The sequence below is a fragment of the Cavia porcellus genome, unplaced genomic scaffold (assembly GCF_034190915.1).
Source record: "Cavia porcellus strain 051 isolate PalLab524CR breed Dunkin Hartley unplaced genomic scaffold, mCavPor4.1 scaffold_28, whole genome shotgun sequence".
Lineage (NCBI taxonomy): Eukaryota > Metazoa > Chordata > Mammalia > Rodentia > Caviidae > Cavia > Cavia porcellus.
This window is the reverse complement of record NW_026947511.1, coordinates 39,166,641-39,190,492: the sequence shown is the minus strand read 5'-3', so window position 1 is coordinate 39,190,492 and position 23,852 is coordinate 39,166,641. Positions and strand designations below refer to the sequence as shown.

General features: G+C 36.1%; 1 protein-coding gene across 5 annotated transcripts in view; it reads right to left on the bottom strand.

Moving 5' to 3' along the window:
• Supt3h (SPT3 homolog, SAGA and STAGA complex component) overlaps nt 1-23,852 on the bottom strand; it is a 357,727-nt gene that overhangs the window by 28,467 nt on the left and 305,408 nt on the right. Inside the window, exon 12 of one of the 5 annotated variants that reach the window (XM_063238791.1) lies at nt 20,431-22,217. The exons of the other annotated variants lie outside the window; for them this stretch is intronic. Within the exon in view, the coding sequence (XP_063094861.1) occupies nt 22,107-22,217 (111 nt within the window). The 3' untranslated portion in view covers nt 20,431-22,106. Of the gene's footprint in view, nt 1-20,430; nt 22,218-23,852 lie in introns of those variants that run through there. 5 annotated transcript variants of the gene reach the window in all.

Here is a 23,852-nt window from a genome sequence, read left to right as displayed (position 1 = left end):
AGGATAAAGGAGAAAGGGAAAAGATTATACACACACACATACACACATGCAACTGTATTACTAATCTCTGTTCATCAAAAAGCACAATTTGTGCTTTCATTGTTTTATTGTTTGATCATTTTTTTCCTGCCTATATCTTGTAACCTGAACAACTAATTTGAAGATAATACACAATATATTAACCACTTTAATTGCTTATTATTGCTTTGAAATTTTGTATCTTTTTTCATTTAAAATAAAACAGAATCCAACAGTCTGTTGTATTCAAGAAATTCATCTAATCCAAAAAGATACTCCCAGGCTAAAAATCAAAGGATGGAAAACAATATTTTATGTGCCAGGACCCTGAAAAGGAGCATAAGTAGCCATTTTAATCTTAGAGTAAACTGCAAGTTAAAATTGATGAGGCAAAGAAGTTCACTACATACTAGTCATAGTATAATCCAACAAGAAGAGAGAATGCTGATAAACACCGTATATCTGCCCTGAATATTGGAGCACCTATCTTTAAAAAAATTCTTTTTCATGACAATAGGAAATTAACAGTGGTTAATATATTACATATTGTTGTTATCTCCAAATGGAACACCTATTTTCACAAAAATATCTGGACCCAAAAGAGCAAATAAATACAGTCCCACCAACAATGAGCAGGATTCCTTTTTCATTGCAGCCACACCAGCATTTGTTGTCCTTTGATTTCTTGATGACTGCCATTCTTTCTGGTGTAAGATAAATCTTAGCATGGTTTAATTTGTTTTTCACTCTAATGGCCAGAGATGTTGGTCATGTTTTCATTTTTAACTATCACTTTCACAAAAAGATGAACTTAAAGTATCAATAAATATCAGGAGTTGAACCACACCCTTGCACATACAGACTTACTAGATTTGTATGTCTTCTATCCTACTACAACAAATTATACATTCTTCTCTGGATCTCATGAAACTTTCTCCAAAATAGATTAAATACTAATCTACAAAGCCTGCTTAGATAAATGTAAAAGAATTGAAATCACCCATGTTTACTATCAGACCACCTTGATTCATGAACTTAAATTTCTTCCATAATTTTAGAAAAGATCACATTTGTGTTTGTGTGGGAAAGATGGCCATAGTCATGTTTGTTATCTAACATAGAGTTTACAAATAAAATTTTGATAAATGCTTCTGTTTGTGAATCAAACTGTTTGCAAACAAAAGCCTTTGTGAATCTGAGTACCACAGTATTTGAAGAAGATTGAAGCTGGATCTGTATCTCTAACTGTGTATGTTGTGGTTTGTTTAAATGTCCTCATGCAAAGCCTCATGCAGTCATAAGGTGGCTGAATCTTGTGTTTGTGATTAGTTTGTTGTCTAGAGCTGGGATTGGAGGTGTGAGTGCTGCACCCACCCACAGGTGGGGAGCAGGCATACAATATAAGGGATGGAACGAGGCATGCCTTCTCCTTTTTTAATGTTTGCTTTTGTTGCTTGTGGCCACCATGAACAGCTACACCTCCTTTGGCACTGGCTGAATACAGACTGAAACCTCCAAAAACTGTAAGCTAAGTAAAACTTTCCTTCCCTAATTTTGGGTGTCAGGTACTTTGTCTCAGCAATGAGAAAAAAAGTAACCAAGACAATGTACTAAGCTAAAATCAAAATAGACCAAAATTTTAAACATTAGCTAAAACACTTGAAGTCAGGTAGAGGCAAGGACTTTCTGAATGGACTTCCACTGCACAAGAAATAACTGCAAGAATTAACAAATGGGGTTGGATAGCATAGCAGAGGAAACAATTAGGGTGAAGAGACAGCGTACTGAATGGGAAAAATTTTTGCCAACTATTACTTACAGGACTAATAGCTAGGACAGTATATAAAGAATTTTAAAAAGACCACTCAAAAGACCCACTTGAGAAGTGGGAAAGTGAAATGGAAAGACACATCTGAGAAGTACAAATGGTCAACTAACATATGAAACAATGTCCAATGTCTCTGAGAGAGAGAAGCAAATTAAATCATAATAAGATTTCATCATACACCAGAAAGAATGGCAGTCATCAAGAAATCAAACAACAGATGCTAGTGTAATTGCAGTGAAAAAGGAATCCTGCTTATTAGTGGGACTGTAAACTAGTACAACTATTACGGAAATCATATGGGGATTTCTAAAGAACTAAAATTAGAAATTCCATTTGATCTAGCTATTCCCCTTCTAGGGATTTCCCCCAGAGTGCTAAACACATTTACATTATAGCAATATATGTATAACAGTGTTTACAGTAGCACAATTCATAGTAGGGAAATCCTGGAAGCAGCCTGCGTATCTATGAACAGACAAAAAGATAATGAAAATGTGGTATTTATACATAATGGAATGCTATTCAACTATAAGGAAGGCTAAATTCAAGACGTAGGAAAATAGATTCCTCAAAAATTCATTTGAATAGATCAAAGTACAAATGGCAAAATAAAAGACTGGTGGAAAGGAGAATGGGAGGGGGGGGATTTAAGATGTGTCTATCTTACATGTACCAAATAATCACCAATGAATGTAAACATATGTCGTAAACATGAAGTAAAAGATAATGAAAATGGGGGAAAGGAGAAGGGGAGGAAGGAGAACCTGTTAAGAATTAAGTTGTTATGCACATCTCTCTAAGATGTAAACTTTACTGCAAATATGTCCAAATAAAAATTTTAAAACCTGTAACATTTAACAAACAGGAGTGTTTTGCATGAGGGTGAACTGGACATAGGGCTAAGCTGGATTCTTTTTATAGGTCTAAGGAAGAAACTGAATTTTGGCTGAGAAGTAACTAGGTTTAACATTTCCAGGATGCGTTATACTAATAGTTCTTAATTAATATTAACAAGGGGACTGTAAAGATTAATACAGATGTTTTAGCACTCTTCTTTACAAACTAAAAACTACATGTTTAATAACATAGATCCTCAAGTAGCCTAGTCTAATGAAAAAAATCAAACTTTAGGGCTGACTCAGACTTGTAATGAGTCCTTTCTATTCTAATTCTAAAATAAGGAAGGGAACAAACAAGCGTGTATAATTAGTGAAGAGCAATTTCAGCAAACCAAACCTCTAGGGTCCTCCACCCTGAAATATTGCTTTTTCCTTTTGATGTACAAAGGATGTAGTCTTTGCAAGGCAATCACGGAATGTCCCAAATTTGGCCACCATTCCAGAGTAAGCAACTTTACAGGAAGATGAATGAAGATAAATTCTTCTTGGGTCAACTGTGCACTTTCTTTTATTTGTGTTGTGAATGTTGAAGCCAAATTTAAACATTGCTTGGTGTTAGGGCCTTCCAGAGGCCACATTCTCATGAGACACTTTCTATTCTAGTTGCTTTATTCTGAGGGATCTTGTAAATGATTCTTGGTTCCACATCTTCACACATGCCCCTACTTAGTAAACCTTAGACTTTGATTCAAAATAGTCAGGACCTTCATCCATGGAAAATTATGATCAGTAACACAATCAGACCTCCTTCAACAAACTGGCTTCTATCTGCTGTATACCACTTAAACTTTTATATCTGATCTAATCTCTGTTCTCAATTTCTCATTGCTCCTGTATTTGTTGGAAAGGGCAGATATGTTACCATCTCTCCAAGTTAGCAAAGATAAATTTTTAAAAGATCAATTTTAGTTCTTAGTTGTTTTGAAATTGTGTACCAAGCTAGTTCTCAATTTCTGATATCCATTCAGCTTCAAATTATGTTCTGTAATATGTCAGTATGGATAAGAAGACACAGACTTTACCCACTGCACTGGGAATTCATAACATGTACTTTTAATTTTTTCGTGTGTGCATGTGTGAGATTGAACATAGACAAGCTACAGAAAACATTTAATTCTCAAATTGATTTTCTCTTTTTGATGGGTTATCATCAATTGACACATGTTAAGGAACACAAACTAATTTGAAAAGCAAAAGACAGTCAGGCATGTTGGCAACCCCTTTAGCAGCATCTCTTCAGTCCATCAGTTGGAGGTCAGCCTGGGCAACAAATAAGTCCCTGTTTAAAATACATATATAGATACATACATACAGTTTATGGCTTGTATCTAGGTATCCCCCCAAAGCCTCATGCCATCATAGGTGAGGCTTTTGAGAGGTGGCTGGATTTAGAGAGTATGATGCTGGAGTCAAGGGCATGTGATTACTAAATTAGTCCACTAATTGATTTGGTGTAGTTCTGGGTAGGATGATCAGGGGTGCCTACTTGAGTATGAATGCCATCTGTCTTAAGGGTCTGTAGCCTGGATAAGATATAAGGGACAGAAAGGTTCCTTGCTTGTCACTTGTAGCTTGCTGCCTTGCCAACTTCTGCCTGTCATGAACTGTTGCTCCTCTGAGATGCTGTTCTGCCATGTCACCCTGCCTTAGCGCCAGCCAACTATGAACTGAAGCTTCTATAAATTAGAGCCAAATAAACCTTCTCTCCTTTGGATGTTGGGTATTTTGTCTCAACAGTGAGAGAAGTAACTGAGACATAAGATACGATTTAAAAACATGGTGAATACCACTGGCAAGCACCATCGAATGGGAAGACAGGCTTATAAAAATTTGGTGTGTCCTCTTTGAACCTAGTCACTAGCACTGTGCAACTTTCCTCAAAGTTAAATGACTATCAAAGTTAACTATTGTGAATCAGTTCATCAAAGGAGGACATCAAAGCAGCCACAAACATGTAAAATAGAGCTTCCAGAACTTCAGAAAGTGGCAAGAATGATGGATTAAGTGAGTTCAAAGCACATGTGCATGGGGAGGAGGGTGGGAATTTGAGGGGGATTAATGGCAATGTTTGTTTTGATGTGATTTTTAAAAATGTAAACATTCACTTATTTTTCCATCACACATTGTACTCTGCAAAATCACTATGTTTGATTGTGTACCTCTATACCAAGGGAATAGTCCCTGGCTTTATAAGGTTCTGGTTTAACATAACTGTTTTAAATTCCACAAATAAAATATATTTTGATATCATTCTCAGAGGAGAAGGGAGAAAACAGTCTTTGCTTGAGTTTAGGTTTTAGTTCTATTTAATTTGAAATAACATTTTACTATAATTCCAGCACTTTGGGAGGCTGAGGCAGGACCGGTGTGAGTTTGAGGCCAGTCAGGGTTGTTACATAGTGAGTTTGAGGCCAGTGTAAACTACATACTGAAATTGTGTCTCAAATCAAAAAACAAACAAATATTTTGTTTTAAAAACATAATGTGATTTATAGGCTCCTCAAAGCATGGAGAAAAAAAATTTAAAAGTGGTGGATTGATAACTAATGGTCAACTTGTAACATCCAGCTGAACTAAATCAGTGTGGTACTGGTGTAGACAGCTACTCTGAGGACTGCTGCCAACAGCATAAAAAGAAGATGGTGTGCTGTTGATTCTCTCGGAGAAGCTGTCACACTGGCTTTCATGATACGAACTCAGCTCATCATTGGAAGAGCTTGGGACCTTGCTGTTGCTGAGAATGGCTGGGATTCTTTTCGGGAGAGCTGCAGTCCTTACTTTGGAGCATTGCTTCCTGGTTCCAGTGCACATCCTTCAGTCTGCAGTGTTTGTGCATTAAAGTCTTCCCGAGGCTATGCTCAGTGTTTGATGTGAGGCTAAGAAGATATTGTGGTCTGCCTGGATCTGTTTGGAGTTGGCCATCTTGAGTTAAATGTAACAGTAAAATGGATAAGAAGAAGATCTGGAGCACACCTCTTAGTTTGATTTTAACCTCTTAGTTAGCTCCTAATTAAGTATAAGGCAGACTGCATTTCGGATAAACTTAGGTCACAGGCACCTTCCTGATTACCAAGACCCTAGAAGTTACCCCAAGGCAGTTTCCACTACACAGAGATGAAGGGGTGGCACAGAGGGCAGAGCTCAATAGTCCTGGCTTTGCTCTGTTGGGAGGAAAAGGAGGCTGGCAGGGGAGGTTGACAACAGAAGCCCACTAGCCCTTAGTATTTAGCTGATGGGAACAACTGATTATGCTTGGGCTAGGAAGGCCAGTACTATGTATAAGAACTGTTTCATGAGTCAAGTAAGTTAGCCCCCCAATGCCCAGGCTTTATAATAACCTCTTTTTATTTCTGAAACAGGGTCTCACTATGTAGTTCAGATTGGCCTTGAACTCACAACAGTCCTCCTGCCTCAGCCTCCTGTGTACAAAAACGGTGCATGGCTCTAGGATTTATAATAAAAATTGTAACTTAAAATGGTATTTTCCTACCTCTCTTCTGACAGCCAAACAGGAGACTATACAAATTGTTTCAAAGGAGAGTTTGCTTATCTCAAATTCCACAGCTCCCACAGTTGACCTGAACTTAGCCCTGCCTTTTATGGGTTCACTAGATTTACTATGCAAGCCCTTGTCTTGGTCTCTGTCTAAGGACATGATTGTGCCCTAAGAGACTTACTGTTTTGCTTTAATATTATATATCTTTGAAGCTCTGAAGGATCATATCAGAGCTACACAATTGCTTTTAAAGGATATTTTAAAGAGTAAAATATGCTCTTTGCTACCCAGAGATTTAATTACAATGAATAAAGGTGAATATCATCTAAGACAAAATCAAAGTGAAAAGTCATAGCTGAATTTCATTAGCAAACAAAAATAGGCACATCTTGTTTGTAACACTGCCATGTGACTTCCTCCTTTGATAATTTCATTATGATATTCCAGAGAATGTGAATTGAGCCATATGATGTATAGCAGTGTAAACACACAAAACTCTTCATTAAACATTTTTCTTCCTGTATATCTTCTTCATTGTTAAAAATATCCTTTCAAATCATGGAGGGCAGCTGGTCATAAGCAGAACCTTGATTTAAGAACAGTGAATGAGCCCTGCCCTTTAAATAAGAGGTCTTCTCTGCCTGGCAGAATGGGAAAAAACATAACATTAACTTTCACTCTATTCCAAGTAACCCAAAGTCTATAAATCTTGAGAAACTTGTCATTTTATGCATGTTTTTCTTGTGTCAGATTCTTAAAATACCAGTATTGTACTTTTATAAATTCTTGGGTTGTTATCAAATTGTTTTGACATTTCAAATTAAAAAAAATACTTAAATTTAGTTGTTAAAAATTACCATTTCCAAGAACTAAGTCATTTCAAATTATGAGCAATGTTAAAGATTTTTGTTGTTAAGCAAAATAATTGAGTAATAATAAACCACACTATTTTAGAAAAGTCTTTATCAGTGTTATCTTCCTATGTACACATTATTTTTTCCATGGTAGTGTATGTACTTAATACATTAATAGTTTAATACGAATAATTAAACATTTACTCTGTTACTTTAAACAATCAAAACAAAGAGGTCTAAGATTATTCTAAGCAACAAACACATGTAAGTATGATAAAAGTGCCAAACTGGCTTGAGTGACTAATCCAAATATTTTCTGGGGGCTCAACTCTTAACCATTCATTCTCATTTCTCTTCATTGATTGACATCCTCAAAAAGGCATAGCATTTGCAGTTTTATGCATCTCTGTATATCCAGGGTATAAAACCAATGTTCAGGAAAAGACAAAAAAAGTTAGAGACTTAATCAAGTAAGTGAGACCAGCAAAAACTCCTACTGTGATCAAGTTGGTTCCATTTTAGGAATGCAAAGACAGTTTGACAGGCAAATTGATATATGTAACATCACATCAACAGAATGAAGGATAAAAATCATGTGATCATCCAAGAGATGCAGAAGATAACATCCCTTCATGATAAAAGTATGGAAGATATCAAGTATACAAGGATCATATCTCAACCTACTAAAAGCTATATATGACATATGATTGATAATTTATAAGATTTTGTAAGTTAATGTGATGCTGGAAAAATAAAAGGGGAGTGAGGGGAAAGGGGGAAAGAAGGGAACTGAAATATGTTATATACATATACCAATCCCCTACAGTGAATATAATCATTATATATACTGCAAACATGTACTAAAAAAATTAAGAAGATTTTATGACATATTCACACCCAATATCACACTGAATGGGGAAAAAAGCTGAAAGCATTTCCTTTAAAATAAGGAATGTCCCATCCCACTATTATAATGTAGTACTGTAAGTCTTAGCAAGAGCATTTAGGCAATATGAAGAAAGGATATCCAAATTAAAAGGGTGTTAGGCAATATGAAGAACAAAAACAAAAAGAGGCACTATGAAGAAAAGGACATCCAAATACAAAAGAAGACATTAAATTATTTGCAGATACCATTTGATAGATCGAAAAACCTAATGTTCCATCAAAAACATATTAGAACTCAAATTCAGTAACTTACAGGATACAAATTCAGTAGCTTTTCTATATCTATTAAAAAATAAAATACTTAGGAAGAAACTTAAAAAGATACTAAAAGATGGAAAGACCTTCCATGTTCATGGATGAAAAAAAATTAATACTGAAAATGTTCATAGTATCAAAAAGTAATGTATACAGTCAACACAATCCCTATCAAAATGTTAATTTCTCAGAAAACTAGAAAAAATTCTCAAATTGTTATGCAAGTACAAAAAGACTTCAAATACCCAAAGCAATCTTGAGCAAAAAGAACATAGCTAGATCACAGTACATGATTTCAAGACACATATTCTTTTTCCTCTGGTGTGAAAGATTAATGTGAGCAGAGCTATCATATTAAATGACTATCCTGAGATATAGAATCATCCCTGGCCATATTATTTTTGTAGTGAAAGTGCTCATTTTATTGGGTTCTGTTTTGATTCTAAATAGTGGGCTTTTGGAGTTACAGTAATTAGGAATGTGTACTGGCCCAGATCACTCATCTCACTACTGTTTTAAGTCAATTGCTGGCTGTCATACTGTCTCCAAAAACAGGTTTTGTTTGGGCACATAAAGGAGAAATATTATTAGATTTAACAGAAGGTATTATAATTAAAATACTTGATCATCATTGCTTATTAGTATAGCCAGAGTAACAAAATAGATGTTTACAAGGCTTATGAAGAATTCAACACTAATACTATACTAATGAGTTAAGTCAATTGAGACTTGTTCCATGTCAGTTGGCAAAAGTTGGGATCAAAGTTATCCTCATAAAAGAATTTCAGTAACTCTTACCCTGATTTCGTGGGGATGGGCTGAATGAATTCTGCCTTTAACCTAATTACATAGCGCTGAAATGAAACACAAACTGACATTCTCAGGATATAAAATCTCAACATTTAAATTATCCAATGAATCATTTCAACTAGATATTAGGAGAGGGGAAGGAAGCTGTTTTGCAAGTGGACCTTTCTCTGCATGTGTAGTCCACATGGTAGTGGCACTGACTAGGCAGCTGGACTGAGGGAGGCCTACCTCTTCCAGGCCTGTGCATCTCTTTGCCTAGAGGTGGGCACTCTTACGGCAATATTCTAGGAGCTACTGACCGCCTACAAGTGCACATTATTGGCTTCACATTCATGAAGGGAAGCTAAAGCACAAGGGGCTGCCAAGGAGAAAAGATGAGAGAGAGATGAGAGAGGGGGAAAAAAAAGCCTAAAGAAATATAGTGTTTCAATCAAAATCTGAAGTTTGTAAAAGTGGTTTCGGTCTCCATATAGTAAAAATATTTATTTAAGAAACACCTACTTGGGTGTGAACATCCTACTTCTAGCGAGATTTTGTTTGGCAAAGGGCTGTGAAAGAGTGGAAGCTAATACTGAACATGTCTATAAACAAGTTTATTTATTTAGTACAGATTGACATATTCACTAGAGGACTTTTGCAATTACATATATAAAAGTATTTCCCATAGTGGTTTCCTTTTGTGATTTTGCTAATTTATTCAATGCAAGCCATTTTCATCCATTCATTGTAATAGGCACTTAGCCACCCCAGGTGAAATGAACATAGAGACTCTGCCTTCCTTCCAGTTTTTCATATAAAACATTATATGGTGATATTAAAGAGAGTTTTAATGAAATGAAGTCAGGTCAGGCTGTAACACCTTGCAAATTGATGCTATAATCTAACTTTGAAAAATTTGGGAGTTGGATATGATATGTAAATGAAAGTATTTGTTAAAATGCAAGCCCTGTATAGTGTAAGGTATTTATATTCAATATGTTATCTTTAATTCAATTATAATAACATATAAGGAAATTTACTGAAAAGAGTTATGAATCACTGGCTGTGTCCCAGAACATGGGTGGGGCATCCTGATACTTAACCACAGAGGATAACTTGTAAGAGAGTTGGTGCTAGGTGACAAGCTTCATGTTAGTGTCTCTAGTCTGGAGTCTCAGATTACACAGGCACCTCAGAGTTCTCTGTGCTGGGTGCAGAAAGCTAAGAGATGATACTAAAGATTCACAACCCTGTCTATGGAAGACAAACCAACCTTTACTATAAATGAGTTTGCAGAGGGAAGCTAACTTTAGAACAATGGAATAATTGTTCATTGTTCTAGAGTTGGACTATAATTAATATTTTTTAAAATGCTGAAAAGCTTTATTGATAACAGTGGTAATAATGTCAAATTTATCTGTCACTTTAATGTCATGACAAATTTCTTTGTATAATTAATTTCTCCTTAATAAAATCAACAAAGCCATTTCCATTGGCCTGATATAGGGTCGAATTTTTATGTTACATGTAAGTAGTATACAGTAGTAATTAGATGGTGTTCTAAGTTTGAATTGGTTATCTAAAACTATGTTAAAAATCCCAATCCCCAGTACCAGTGACCTTGTTTAGAAAAACTGTGGATATAATCAGATTAAGATGAACAATTAGGGTTGTCCTAATCTAACAGATATCCTTTATTGCATTCACATAATTCATATTTATTAGTGGTGGGTAGCTGATCCACTGTATAACTATCCCATTAGGTGGCATGAGGCTGTCCCGCTGTGTGGAATGGGCCCAAAGGGACATTAATGCATGTACCACTAGTGTTTCAAGCTGGTAGGAATGTGTTAAAGAAACAAAAGCAAACCATGTAAAGATTGAGGCAGAGAATGGAGTGAATTTAGCTACAAGCCAAGGAATACCAATAATTTCCAGTCATCACCCAAGTGAGGAGAGGCATGAAAGATTCTCCCCTAGAGCTCTTAGATGCAACAAATGTTGCTGACATCTTGCTGGCTTACAAAACTGTGAGATAATAATACGTTGTTGTCTTAAGTCACCAAGTAGTATTCTGTTATGGAAGTCCTAGAAAATGAATACAGGCAGTAACTATTTCCTTATACTGTTCCTGGTATAGATCTGTATGGCATGGGATAAGCTCTCTAGCTTTATCCACACCTGGAAAGTGAGGCCATTGTGCATGTCCTTAAATACCTGGATCAGCGTAAGAGGCAGGACTAGCTGCCTTTGCAATGTTGAGATCACTAATTATCTGCACTTAGCTGAACACAGTGAGATTGGTTCTGTTCCTACCCAGCCAGAACATCTTCCCTTTCTGGCTTTCATAGTGGGAACAGGTGATAAGGTGACACTCCAACACTGGCATGAAAGTACACTTTTAGAAATGCTTTCCTAAATGCTAAATCTAAGGGAAAACATAAGGTGTTATCTTCAAGATGTGGTATTTTTCTCCCAGACACTATGAAAGTACAAGAAAAGACTAGGTACAAAGGAAAAGGCCAACAACATTTTCAAAGTGAAGTTCCTGATATTATTTTACACCATAGTCCTGCTTTAAGGCTAACCTAAGCAACTAAGATCAAGTTACTTGATTTTTGGCCTTTTAAGCTCTAGGACTAATAATTCCCATTTTTATAATACACAAGGGAATATGAGAAAACATGGTGAAAAAAATTCTCACGTATGAGGAAATATAAAACATTAAAGACACTCACATAGGAGTTGTACTTTTAGCAGCCGCTCACTGAAAAAACAGGTAATGCTCAAAAGCCTTCAAGGATATGCTTAAGTGAATTTTATTAATCACAAAGGTATTTATATACCATTGAAAGACACCAAGGCGTATTAGCTATTCCTTCCAGAGACAAAGCTCAACATACCTTGGGTTTGAGGATGCCCCACGCTAATTATAAGGTCTTTGGGGGAACTTCATCTGAAAATGCCTTCCTGGCATAAATTTATTAACTCACAATATTTATTAGTGCCTGTAACAAGCTATACATAAGTGCTGGGGATATTATCATGAATGCATTATTTTCTAGTGGATTATTTTCTTAGTTTGGGCCAATGACCGGGAGAAGGAGAAATACACACTTAAGTGTGTGTCTTTGAGTAACAAAACCATGGTTTCAAACCAAATATGATGAACAGTCAGAAGCATATGTGAATGGTCTCACTGGTTTTTGTGTGAGCCCTGAGGAACATAAAACATTTTTGTTTTTAATCTATATATACAATTCAAGCAGTTACCATTCCTCAGAGGTCAGATTTCAGTACTGTATTTTCCCCAGAGTCTGTTAAATCTGCAAAGCTGAGCATGGTGGTACATATTTATAATCCCAGTTAGGAGGTTGAAGCATGAGGATCCAAGTTCAAGCCAGTCTGGGCAACTTAGTGAGATCCTACCTTACTAAGTTTTATCGAAAGATAAGAAGAGCTGGAGATCTAAAGTGCTTACCTACAATGCACAAGGCCTATGTTAAATTTCTAGTACCTCAAAACAAAAACCTTTTTGTGCTATACAGCATATAAATATTTATATGTTAAAAGGAGAATGTACAACAATCTGTTTACTACTGTAAAATCACCTGGGAGAAAGGAAAATATATGTAATTTTTTTAAAAAACCAATTCAGTCCTGACTTATCTATCATTATGTTATTTCTTAGATAATTCTTAAGTCTTAAGAGAGTTCTTTTAGCCATGACCAGTAATATAAACTCTCAGTAAGAAGCACTGGGGTTTTCAGTAGCTAAGAATGCTAGGCTATGGGTAATGTAAGGAAAATAGCTCTGCTTTAGAAATAAATGTGAAAGTTTTGCTTCCTTTAGAAAATTAAGTACCTGGTATCAGTATCAGGAGACGAAATCCAATCACTTGGGAATTATTTCAGTACTAAGATGAACAAAAAGATGGAGAGACATTACCTATCATAAATCATTTAGATCATCTTTCATGTCATATAACTTTTGAAAAATATACAATAGATACTGTATAGATATAAGAAAATTCATAAAATACCAGGGAAGTAAGAGCAGTTTGATGATCTGTGCTTTGACACAGCGGAACATAATTATTGCATGGTGACAGACTTGCTTCTCTAGAGTCCTGTGAGACAGGAGGGGACCATTCATCACATCATTCTGTACCAGCACAAGGGATGGCAGTGATGATGAACATGCTTCCATCAGAGTGAATCGTACTAAATACTCAGTGATGTCACTTGCATGGGTGAGACAGGCACTGTTCAATGAAAAGCCACATGTCCAGTGACATTTGAAAAGAAACATTGTTATGTGGAAGGGAATTACTGCCTAGGCACACTATCCACTCAAATGACAAAGAGGACTGGATTAAAAACATTGCTATAAATTCCAGAAATACTAATATGAGACTAGGTTCAGGAAAGATTTGGTGTGCTAAACAGCAGCCATTTACAAGTTGTCAGTGCTCTTAAGAAATATACATGGGGAAACATTAAATACTCCAAAGTGAGGCAAATAACAATGGAGAGTCTTTATTCTGATAAAAAAACTCATAAAAACCCACAGTTAATGTCAATTTTAATGGTAAAAGTGAATGTTTTCCCCATAAGATCAAGGATAAAGCAAAGATATCCATGCAACATTCCTATTTCACTATCAACACCAGTGATATAAGGCAAGAAAACAAAAGCCACATAGATTGGAATGCTAAAATAAATCTGTCTCTATTGAAAGACAATACAATTATCTAGGGGAAAAACATCGAAGAATCCACAAAAATGCTCCTTAGAAGTAATAGTTCTAACAAGGTCCTCAGTTTAAGCAAGATTGCAAGATATAAGGGCAACATAAAAAAAAAAATCAACTTTTCCTACATAATGGCAATGTCCAAGAAGAAACTGAACTTAGTATGAAGTTACAAAAGCATGAAAAATATCACTTATGAGAAACTTTAAACAAAATATAAACAAGACTTGTACAACGAGGACAAAATTTTAGAAGATCTAAATAAATGGAGATCTATTTTTGTTAAGACAATCAATTAAGATACTCTCTACAATGTTATCTACAGATTCAGTTCAATTCTTTTCTAAATCCCACCAGGATTTTCCATAGAAAGTGGCATGTTGATTGTAAATAAAAACTCAAAAGGACTTTGAATAACAAAAAACAAAACAAAAACAAAAAAACCTGATTTCAAAAGGTAATAGAAAGCTGAAGTGAATCAGGCAGTTACTCTGGAGCAGAAATAGAGATGCAGATCAGTAGAACTGATGAGACTATAACCAGACCTACAGTTCAGTGATATCTTACTTGTTCAAAGGTTCTAAGCTCAAACAGCGAAGTTTAAAAAAAAAAATCGGGGTGTTCATAACTTTGCTTACTAGTTGAATAAAAAATCTGAATTGAAACAACTTGTATAGGTGAGAGTGAGTCTCATGTTGTGTCTTACCCCAGACCCAAAGGGTGACGTTTCACTCTTAAGTGCTGTTCTTGTTCAGACAACACACTGCTTGTGTTAATATGTTAAAGCACTTATCACTATGTTTTTTCTTTTTGCGCTTTTTTTGTGTAAAATACAGAATTTCTCTGCAAACAACTTGTACATAAAAAAATACCTGATTTAAAAAAAATCCAAAGAAAAATAACAACACAAATTAAACTATGGAAAATACATCCATGTAATGATTTCTGTGTGAATTTTACATTCATGTAAACTTTATTCATGATTATCAACAACTGGAGATAACCAAAATGTGGCACACCATAAAAATGGAACACTGTTGTAACAATAACAAGAAATGAATTAAGATACTTGTGAACACATGAATGAATTTCTGATGCATTATGCAAAGTGAAAGAAGTCAGACTCAGGAATGTATATGTATGAAATTACAGAAGTGGGAAGAATAGGAAATAGGTTGTGGTTGATAAAACCAGACAAAGTATGTGGCTGGGGGACTACCATTTTTGTAGCAATAGAAATGCCCTGTATCTTAATCAGGATTGGCTACATGGTAATAATTTGTCCAAACATCAAATTCTATACACTAGGTACCTGACTTAAGAATGCGTTCTATTCTGGGAGAACATTTGTAAATCAGATTTGTTTAAGTCTCACAGAGTAAGTTTTACATTTCCTAGCAGTTCCATGTGACCACTGCTTTTCCTCTTCTAAACATCCTGGGCTCTAAGCACTGTATTAGTGTACAGTAAACACACTGTACAGTAGGCAGCACAACCATGACAATGTCCAGCCAAGACATGTTACTTTGGATTTTGTATACTAATATGAGGGCCATTAATATCTATGAAAGTTCACAATTTGAAGGTTTGTAATTTGTAGACTTAATGTACTTAAAGTGAGTTTTTATTGTATGTAAATTATACTTCAATTTTTTACAAAAGATACTCTTTTTGGGAATGGCCATACAGACAGAATGGTTGTCACAGGCTAAAAGAATACTTGAACTTACAAAACAACACTTAGTACGTTTCCAAGTTGTTGGCTTTCTATCTAGCAGCATACAGTGTTTTTATTAGAAAGGCTTATTGAATAGGCAAATTACATGGCTGGAGTTACTTCAAGACCAAGGTTAAAGCTATTTATTTATTTATTTATTTAGGTACCAGGGACTGAATTCACTACCTCACGCTTGTAAGGCAGGCGCTTATGCCGCTAAGGTAAATCCCCACCCCTAAGACCAAGGTAAACAATGTATATGATTACAAAGTTACTGGATTCATTTGGGCAAACATTTATTGAATGCCCACTAGACAGCAGACACTGGGATAGTACTGGGGAGGAAAACCTAGCCTAGGCATAAATAAGTGGTGTTGGGGCTCAGGTGGATCTATACCACCTGTGCACACATGGATGTGACCAGTAGTCACTCTCAAGCTCTGAAAGGATCTTTCCATACAGGGGTCAAAATGTCATCCTGGAGACTTATGCCTTGGTAAGAATGTGCAAATCAGTGGGCCCTGAAAAACTTTTCTGGTAGTATCCCTGACCTCTGGTTCTTTTCATCACTTTGTTTTCCAACTCTGTTCTGTCTTCCTATTATAGCTTTAGACTTGACAATCAAGAACCTTTCCTCTACTTAATGTGAAAGTCTAGTTAAGGACACAAACAGCTGGGCTCATCAAACTCTTCAGGAGGTAGATACACTTCTTAATATCTCAATGAGCTAACCACAGAAGTGGCTAACAGAGGGTAGGGAGGCTCAAGAATGACATAACAGAGATCCAGAAATCCTTGAAGAGCAGCATCAAAGCCCTTCAGCATAGCATGGAGAGCAGACTGCAAAAGAAACAGCTTTTGGATGGGAAGAAGATGAGAAAAGGCAGGTTTCATCCAGACAGCCTTGTTTTGCAGGGAAAAAAGGGTCTTTGGTGAGAACATGGGAGGTCTGAACTTTCTGGATATTTTGTCTCTTTCCAATTATAAGAGATTTTTGAAGACCAAAGAATAACTTTCCATATAGGAAACAGAAAATTTAACCTTCCTGTTCCTTTCTTTGCTTAAAAACAGAACTTGAAAATGCATGAACATAACTTTTTCATTGTAACTGACATTAAGGATTAGATTAAACCCTTGCGTATAAATGAAGATAAAGCTCTGGGAGCTGAACTCTGAGTACCACAATGCAAAACTAGTGTTTTGTTTCCTGTATTTTATTTTGGGACTATGATAAGCACTTTATGCTTTTCTAGTTGCTGATGTAGCTATTTTTCTAGGCATAAAATGCCACTGTACCACTGCCTTTCTTTCTGAAAATTGTTTTCTTTCTTTCTTTCTTTCTTTTTTTTTTTGCATTTTCGTAAATGATCTGAGATTACAAGCCTGGTCACAGTCAAACTGTCTGCACATTAAAGACTATCAGCAATGATTGATTATAACAATTCAGTTAGACATTATATAAATATTTACTACAGGGATCAAGGTCATGAAAATAACACATTTATAAATACTGCCACTTCACTCACTCTGTAACTATCATATTACAGGTTAAAACTAATTTTTAAATAGAAACTTTAACAATTAGGGAAAGGTGGTTTTTTTTTTTAATTTTTAAAAAAATTTTTTAAATCTCTAGGTGTCTTTTCTCCTGCTCTATTTTCCAATGGTAAAATGTTGACTTAGCCTACATTGACTTGCTGGGGACCCATAGGTCCTAATAATTTTCTCTCATTCATTAGATATATATTCTTCTAGTGTTGGTAGTTATCTCCTTGTGTCTATAAATTTGTTTTTCTAAATAGCCTTCTGGAGGTCTTTTTATCTTTCTAGCAGAATGAATTTTCTCAGCACTGGCTGGCAATATATTAAAATCCTGTAGGGAGCTTTATCCTAAGGCTCAAGCTGAATCCTGGACCAATTTCTGAAGGTGAGGCCCTGTATCAGTTCCAATGTGGGGCAGAAAAACATTAATCTGGATATTTTAAAATGGAGCTTGTGTGTTTTAGGTTCATTTCCAGTGAAGTTTCCTATTGTTTTTATCTTTTGTGATAAAAATATAATATTCTGTATATAGTGATTATGTGTATTTCTGCAACTGGCCTTTTTAAATCAGGGGTTTCCTGTGTTAGCTTTTTCTAAAGACCAGTGGATGTAAAAGATTCCAGAATGTGATGTCTTGAAGACATTTTCCTTGATTTATCTTCATTGTTTAGTTTCAGCTAGCTGCAACAACTTAGTTTATGCGCATATTGATTTAAGGTTTTCAAGGCACTTTTAGAAGTGCTGCCCTGTGACCCTTGAGTAACTCTGCAAAGCAGGTGGATTCCTATGCCTATAGCTTAAGAAGGTGAAATGGCTCATTTAAATCTTCAGCTCCTGGGCTGGGGATTTAGCTCAGCGGCATAAGTGCTTGCCTTGCAAGCAGGCAGTTGTGAGTTCGATCCCCGGTACCGATAAAAAGGAAAAAGACCCCCCCCCCAAAAAAAAAAACAAAAAAACTTGAGCTCCTGTGGCACAGCCAGGACATACAGTCATATATCTAGCACTGGGACTAGTACTCTTTCGGTTCCTGTGGGGTACGTGGGTATCTTCTGAAAGGGAAGAATGATCAGTAAGGGACAACTTCCTTATTTTAATGGAACAAGAACAAATGTTACATTAGAGGCCAAGTTGTAGCTGAAGCATGAAGAACCACACATGAAACAGTTAAGTTGATGATGTACCTAGAAATAGTATGTGATCAGCTACTATTGTTGAATGAATAAATGTAGTCTTATTTGTTTGCAGCAGCATACAAAACATATGTGATTCTTCTATAGAGTGTAGCTATAACAAGTATAACTAGTCAATCTTAAGTTTTTATCCTGGTTTGACCTATCTCTAATTTTAAGGACCCAAGAAAGGATCATAAAATATAATAGAGCATTTATGTTGCATTGTGTTCAAGGCAGACAAGAGTAGACTGGGGGACAGTAAGACAAAGGCATGGTCCTGTACTCTTCCTGTCTAGAAGAAGAATCTCAGGCAAGCACTGACTAAAACCACCTCACAAAAACCTACATATCAACTAAAACCACTGGGCAGAAAGAATAAAGGACACCTATTCCAGCAGACTGACCAGCTGCACTACTCAGGACAACTGTAGGGCCATGTAGTTACACATTCCTAGGAGCTGGCACACCCTGTTGGTGATGCAGTTAGCTGTGACAGTGCTCCAGCAGTTTGCCTGAGGACCACCAGTGACTGACGTATGGAGTAACACAGATATTATTTCCTCCTCAGACAGGCAAGTCTGAGAAGCTGCGGGATGGGTGTGAGACCAAGAACTGGTCAAAAATGATGACTACAATCTGCGAAACAAAACGCCTAAGTTAATGGCAGGACAGCTTCCAAGAAATAGAATTAACAATTTGAAACAATTACTAAAGAAAAAATGTACTAATGCTTAGATTAAATTTTAACAAGTATGATTTAAATAGGCCTGAGGGACAATTGTATTACTGAACTATAAGAAATAAAATTGTTCAACTCATACCTTCCCCCTCTCCTTTTTTTTTTTTCCCTGCTTCCTTTCAGTTTTCTTCCCTCTCAGAGTCCCTGGTGGGACATGAAAGGGACACAACTTCTTGACATACATTAGGCAGGTCAAATCCAGATGTATGTTTTTTGAATTAAGATGGCTTATTTAAAGCAACAAGAAACTGCCACAGAATAGCCAAAATTATAGATATTAGAGATGGAAAAGACCTATTAGATCATCAAGTCTGTCCCCCAGAGCCAGTGCTGGAGAAGCAATTGAAATAAATGATCCACTCACTCCAACTGTTCTTTGTGGTTAGTAAGACAAAAACATTTTCAAATAGAAATGAGGTCTCAAGGTTTATGACTAAAATACAAAGCCTCTTTTTTTGATTACTTTGTCAGAATACAGGCAAGCTGGGATCATTTTGTTTTTGGTTCATATACATATATGTATAAATGGTGTGAGGCTGTCACTTATGGCTTTAAATTCCTTCAGTTGTAACTAGTCACACTTATATTTGTACTGATTCATTTAGAGACTCAGATATAGGTCATAACAAACTACGTAGAAACTATATCCACTGGCCAAGTCCCCTGGCTTTTGGGAGCTCAGGCTATTATGACATGGCTGTGAGCACTGACAAACGATGTAGATGGACACAGAGTTTAGCTCACATGGTGGCTACTAATGATGCACTAGAGTTGGGGTTTTTCCCATGGTAGGGATGAAAGGAAGAGAACAGACTACAGTCTTCCTCATGGGAATTATTTTAATAATTTTGAATCTTTTCATGAATGATGATTTTTAGATTTTTGGGAAATATTTGTACATACAAATTGTCTAAGTATAGGAGCAAAATAGGGCCACACCCATATTTAAGGAAGGAAAGTTTTCCAGGCTAGGTAGGATGAACAGGACCTGGGGTGCTGGAGAGTCCCCTTCAGTAAGGAGCAGACAGTTGTCTTACATTGTGTTCACTGCCGTTGGGATGGGCATCAGGGTGCCTCAGAGAAAGCTGTTTCTCCCATGGAACCTGTGTTGGATACATGAAACTTGCAACAAGCAAAGCTGTGATATCTGTATAAATGAGAGTCATCCATTGGGTAGGCCTAGGTCTCCCTGAACGTGCTTGTCAAAATGATCCCCACAGAGCCATCTGATTGAAGACACATTTTTTCCTTGTTGTTGCTTAAGGTTGCGCACCAAGCCCTTGGTCAAGATTGCAAACTCCGGGGTCTGGGGATTTAGCTCAGCGGCATAAGCGCCTGCCTTGCAAGCAGGCAGTCGTGAGTTCGATCCCTGGTACCAATAAAAAGGAAAAAGACAACAACAACAACAAAAAAAAAAAAAAAAAAAAAAAAAGATTGCAAACTCCTATTGAATTGTTTTTATTGGAAAATTCAAAATTGACTTATATCTGTTATCAGGTTTCAGGCCTTTTCCAGAAAATAACACTGGGTCCAGCGGATCCATCTCTTATCTTTCTACTGTAAATCTGTACTTTAGCATAACAGTAGTTGGTTGTGTATCCCAGTACTTTTCTTTGAGGGATACAGGAAACAATCTATCTGTTTAATCATTTGGTCTAACAAACAAGGTGTGTGCATGTGTGCAAAAGTGACAAAATGTGGATTTTTACCCAAGTTATTCTCCATCTCGGGATTTTCAAGTGTCACAGAGGTTCCAACAGACCCACATCACTCCAGGATTTGTTTAAAAAAAAAAAAGTTTTCTTTTGATTTTTTTCAGTACAAGTAACTTAATTCAGTGCAGGGGTACATGAAAAACCAGATTTGCAAATTTTAGAGGAGGTCAGAAGTGAATAATCAGATTACTTGTTCATGGATGATGAAGATAATCCATTATGATAAAATAAATGCTTTTATAACAGAAGTGTTGTGTGGATTTATGATGATGATGATGATAATGACTTTAGCCACTTAACTGTGGCTATGTGAGCCACAGTTCTTATGACAGTGAAATAGAGCAAGAACTGATTGATACAAACACAGGGAATGAAGACCTCCTTAATTCAAATGATGAAGAAAACAGCAATGTGGGTACTAGTCAAAATACCTATGCTACCAAATGGAATGATCTAATGTTAGAATTAGGTCTGAAAATATTTTGAGGGAACTAGTGGGGGTGAAATGTGGTGGATGGAATGCTAACACTGTCATTCAGTGTTGGAAATTGTAATAGATGAAATGCTGCAAGATGCTGTGAAATACCCAAAGGCTGAAATGCAAATAAAACATTCTGTATGCACCAAGAGCTGTATTAAAAATTATTTATTATAGCACCTCACTAGCTGAACTGAAAGCATTCATAGACTGGCTGTACTTAGCAGGGATTTCTCATGATGATCGCAGGAATGTAAAGGACTTATGGGTCAAACTGTGGCATAAAAATTTATGTCCTTGTAGATGTGAAGACTTATTATGCTTTTAACTTAGACAGTTATTCACAACTCTGGGTCTGGTCCTTATTTGTACAGTAATAAACTGAATGATGTTGTGAACAGACTTGTTGCTCCTTTCTCAATACAATTAGAATGTGATGTTTGACAGTTGGCCTACCAGTTTCCAGTTGATGTTACATTTGTTAACAAAGCACATATTAACAAGCACAAGAACTGTATGAAGGAACAAGGCAGACATTCCAAATGTAATGTTGCAATTTCAAAACAGAGAATTATATAGTACAATCTTTGGATTCCAGAAAGATAAACTCATACTACTGATGTCAATATTTCACCATGATGGGAATACTGATAGGGAAACCTCAATAGAATGGAAGCCTGATATAGAAACTTTCTACAAGAAAACCAAAGGTGGAGTAGATGTCGATAAGTTATGCAGCAACTATCATGTTACTTGAAATACAAAGCATCTGCCAATGATTATGTTTTATTCGATCCTAAACATGTGTGGGGTAATAGTTTGACAGTTTACCAAAAAAATAACAAGTGCAAAAGATCATGGAGAAATTTTCCTAAGTGGAATGGGACTGGAGCTCATAAGACATCATTTGTAGCTGTGAAAAAACAAAACGTTTCTGCCCAGGGAATTATGCCAAAAAAATTGTAAACACTGGTGAGCTGACAGGTCAACAGGCAGGTGCATCATCACAAAGATCTACAACATGAAAACAAAAAAGATGTCAACTGTGCCCTATAAGAAAGTACAGGAAAACCAAACATACATGTTATCAGTGAAAGTGATACTTGTATATGAAACATGCAGTTGTCACATGTGAAGACTGCCTTAGGTGTCACAGTTAAAGCAAAGCTTATTTTTGTGGTACAGTTCTATTGTTATTTTCATTGTAGTTCATATAGGAATTTATTCCTGATGTTATCTTTTAGGTCTTTTAATGAAGTACATAGCTGATGTGAAAATCTATTCTAAGCACACAATACATATTAAGAATTTAATACTTTATTGATGTTTATTAACTACACCCTGTATGATATAAGAACTTCCTGACAAACAAGATCAGTGATGTGTCAAATATGTCCTACAAAAAGACCAGAAAAGCAAAATGCATGTGCTGTAAGTGTAAGTAATATGTGTGTATGGAATGTGCTGTTGTTACATGTGCAGACTGCCTTACATGTGATAACTGAAGTCAAGGTTATGACAGAATTAGTGTTACGCCTCTTTAACTTCTCAGAGGGGCAAAGATGGACTCCTTGGTAGAAAAAGGTCCCAGTAATTTCCTATTGATTTGCATGCACAGAAGAATGATTCATTGCAATGACACCATATCTTTATTTCTCAGCCCTAAAGAAATTTAAAAAAAATACCTTTGCTTCTAATTCCCCCTGTATTCTAGTGAGGAACTGAAGTTCAAAACTGACTGTCTAGGGCTGGGGATTAAGCTTGGCAGCATAAATTCCTGCCTGGCAAGCATGAGGTCGTGAGTTTGATCCCCAATACAAAAAATAAAAACTAAAAACAAAAACAAAAACAAACAAACAAACAAACAAACAAACAAACAAAAAAACCCTGACTGTCTAAAAGCCTTTAAACCATGTGAGGTAAAGGAATTATATTGGTGTTACTAGAGGAACTCCTCAATAGCTTTTCCATTTTGTCCCTTTTCAGCTAGTTCCATTCTTGTTTCTCCACTGGTTCTGCATTCTGCTTGGTCAAGCTGTGTTACATTTTTTTTTTTTTTTTTTTAACAACACAGAGCCACAATATACAGTGGTGAGCACATATCTGGTATCCGTCATGATAGGTTTTGGAGAACTCTTACTTTTTATTTAACCTCCTTTGTTCTCAGATGAATGAAGGACTTCATTCTTCGTAAATCAAGTGAAGAAGGAGCCTTTTCCCATGCTTTCTTTTTTTTTTTAAAACCACCCCTCCCCAAAGATAGTACTCGTGGACACTGGGAGAAAATAAGAATGTTTTCTAATTTAGAGAACAGATTATTTGTATAGAACAGCTATGGCACATCCTCTACATAGTATCCTTCTAATGTATTATTCAACAAACATGCTTTCAGCACACATGTAGGTCTTACAGTCTATGTATGAAATCCATGCTATTTATATATTGTTTTACAAGCTGACTGAAGGTATGCTAAAGCATCATTAGCCCACTGTACAGCAGTCTAGCTTCACTCTGTCTTTAAGGGGTTCAGTCTGCCCTGTGGTTCAAAATAGTTCTAAATGGATAGTTTCACAGCAATATCTTTGACATTTCTAAACAGTATACTAGTGATGTGGAAAGTATTTTCCCTTAATGTTTGCTTTACCTTCC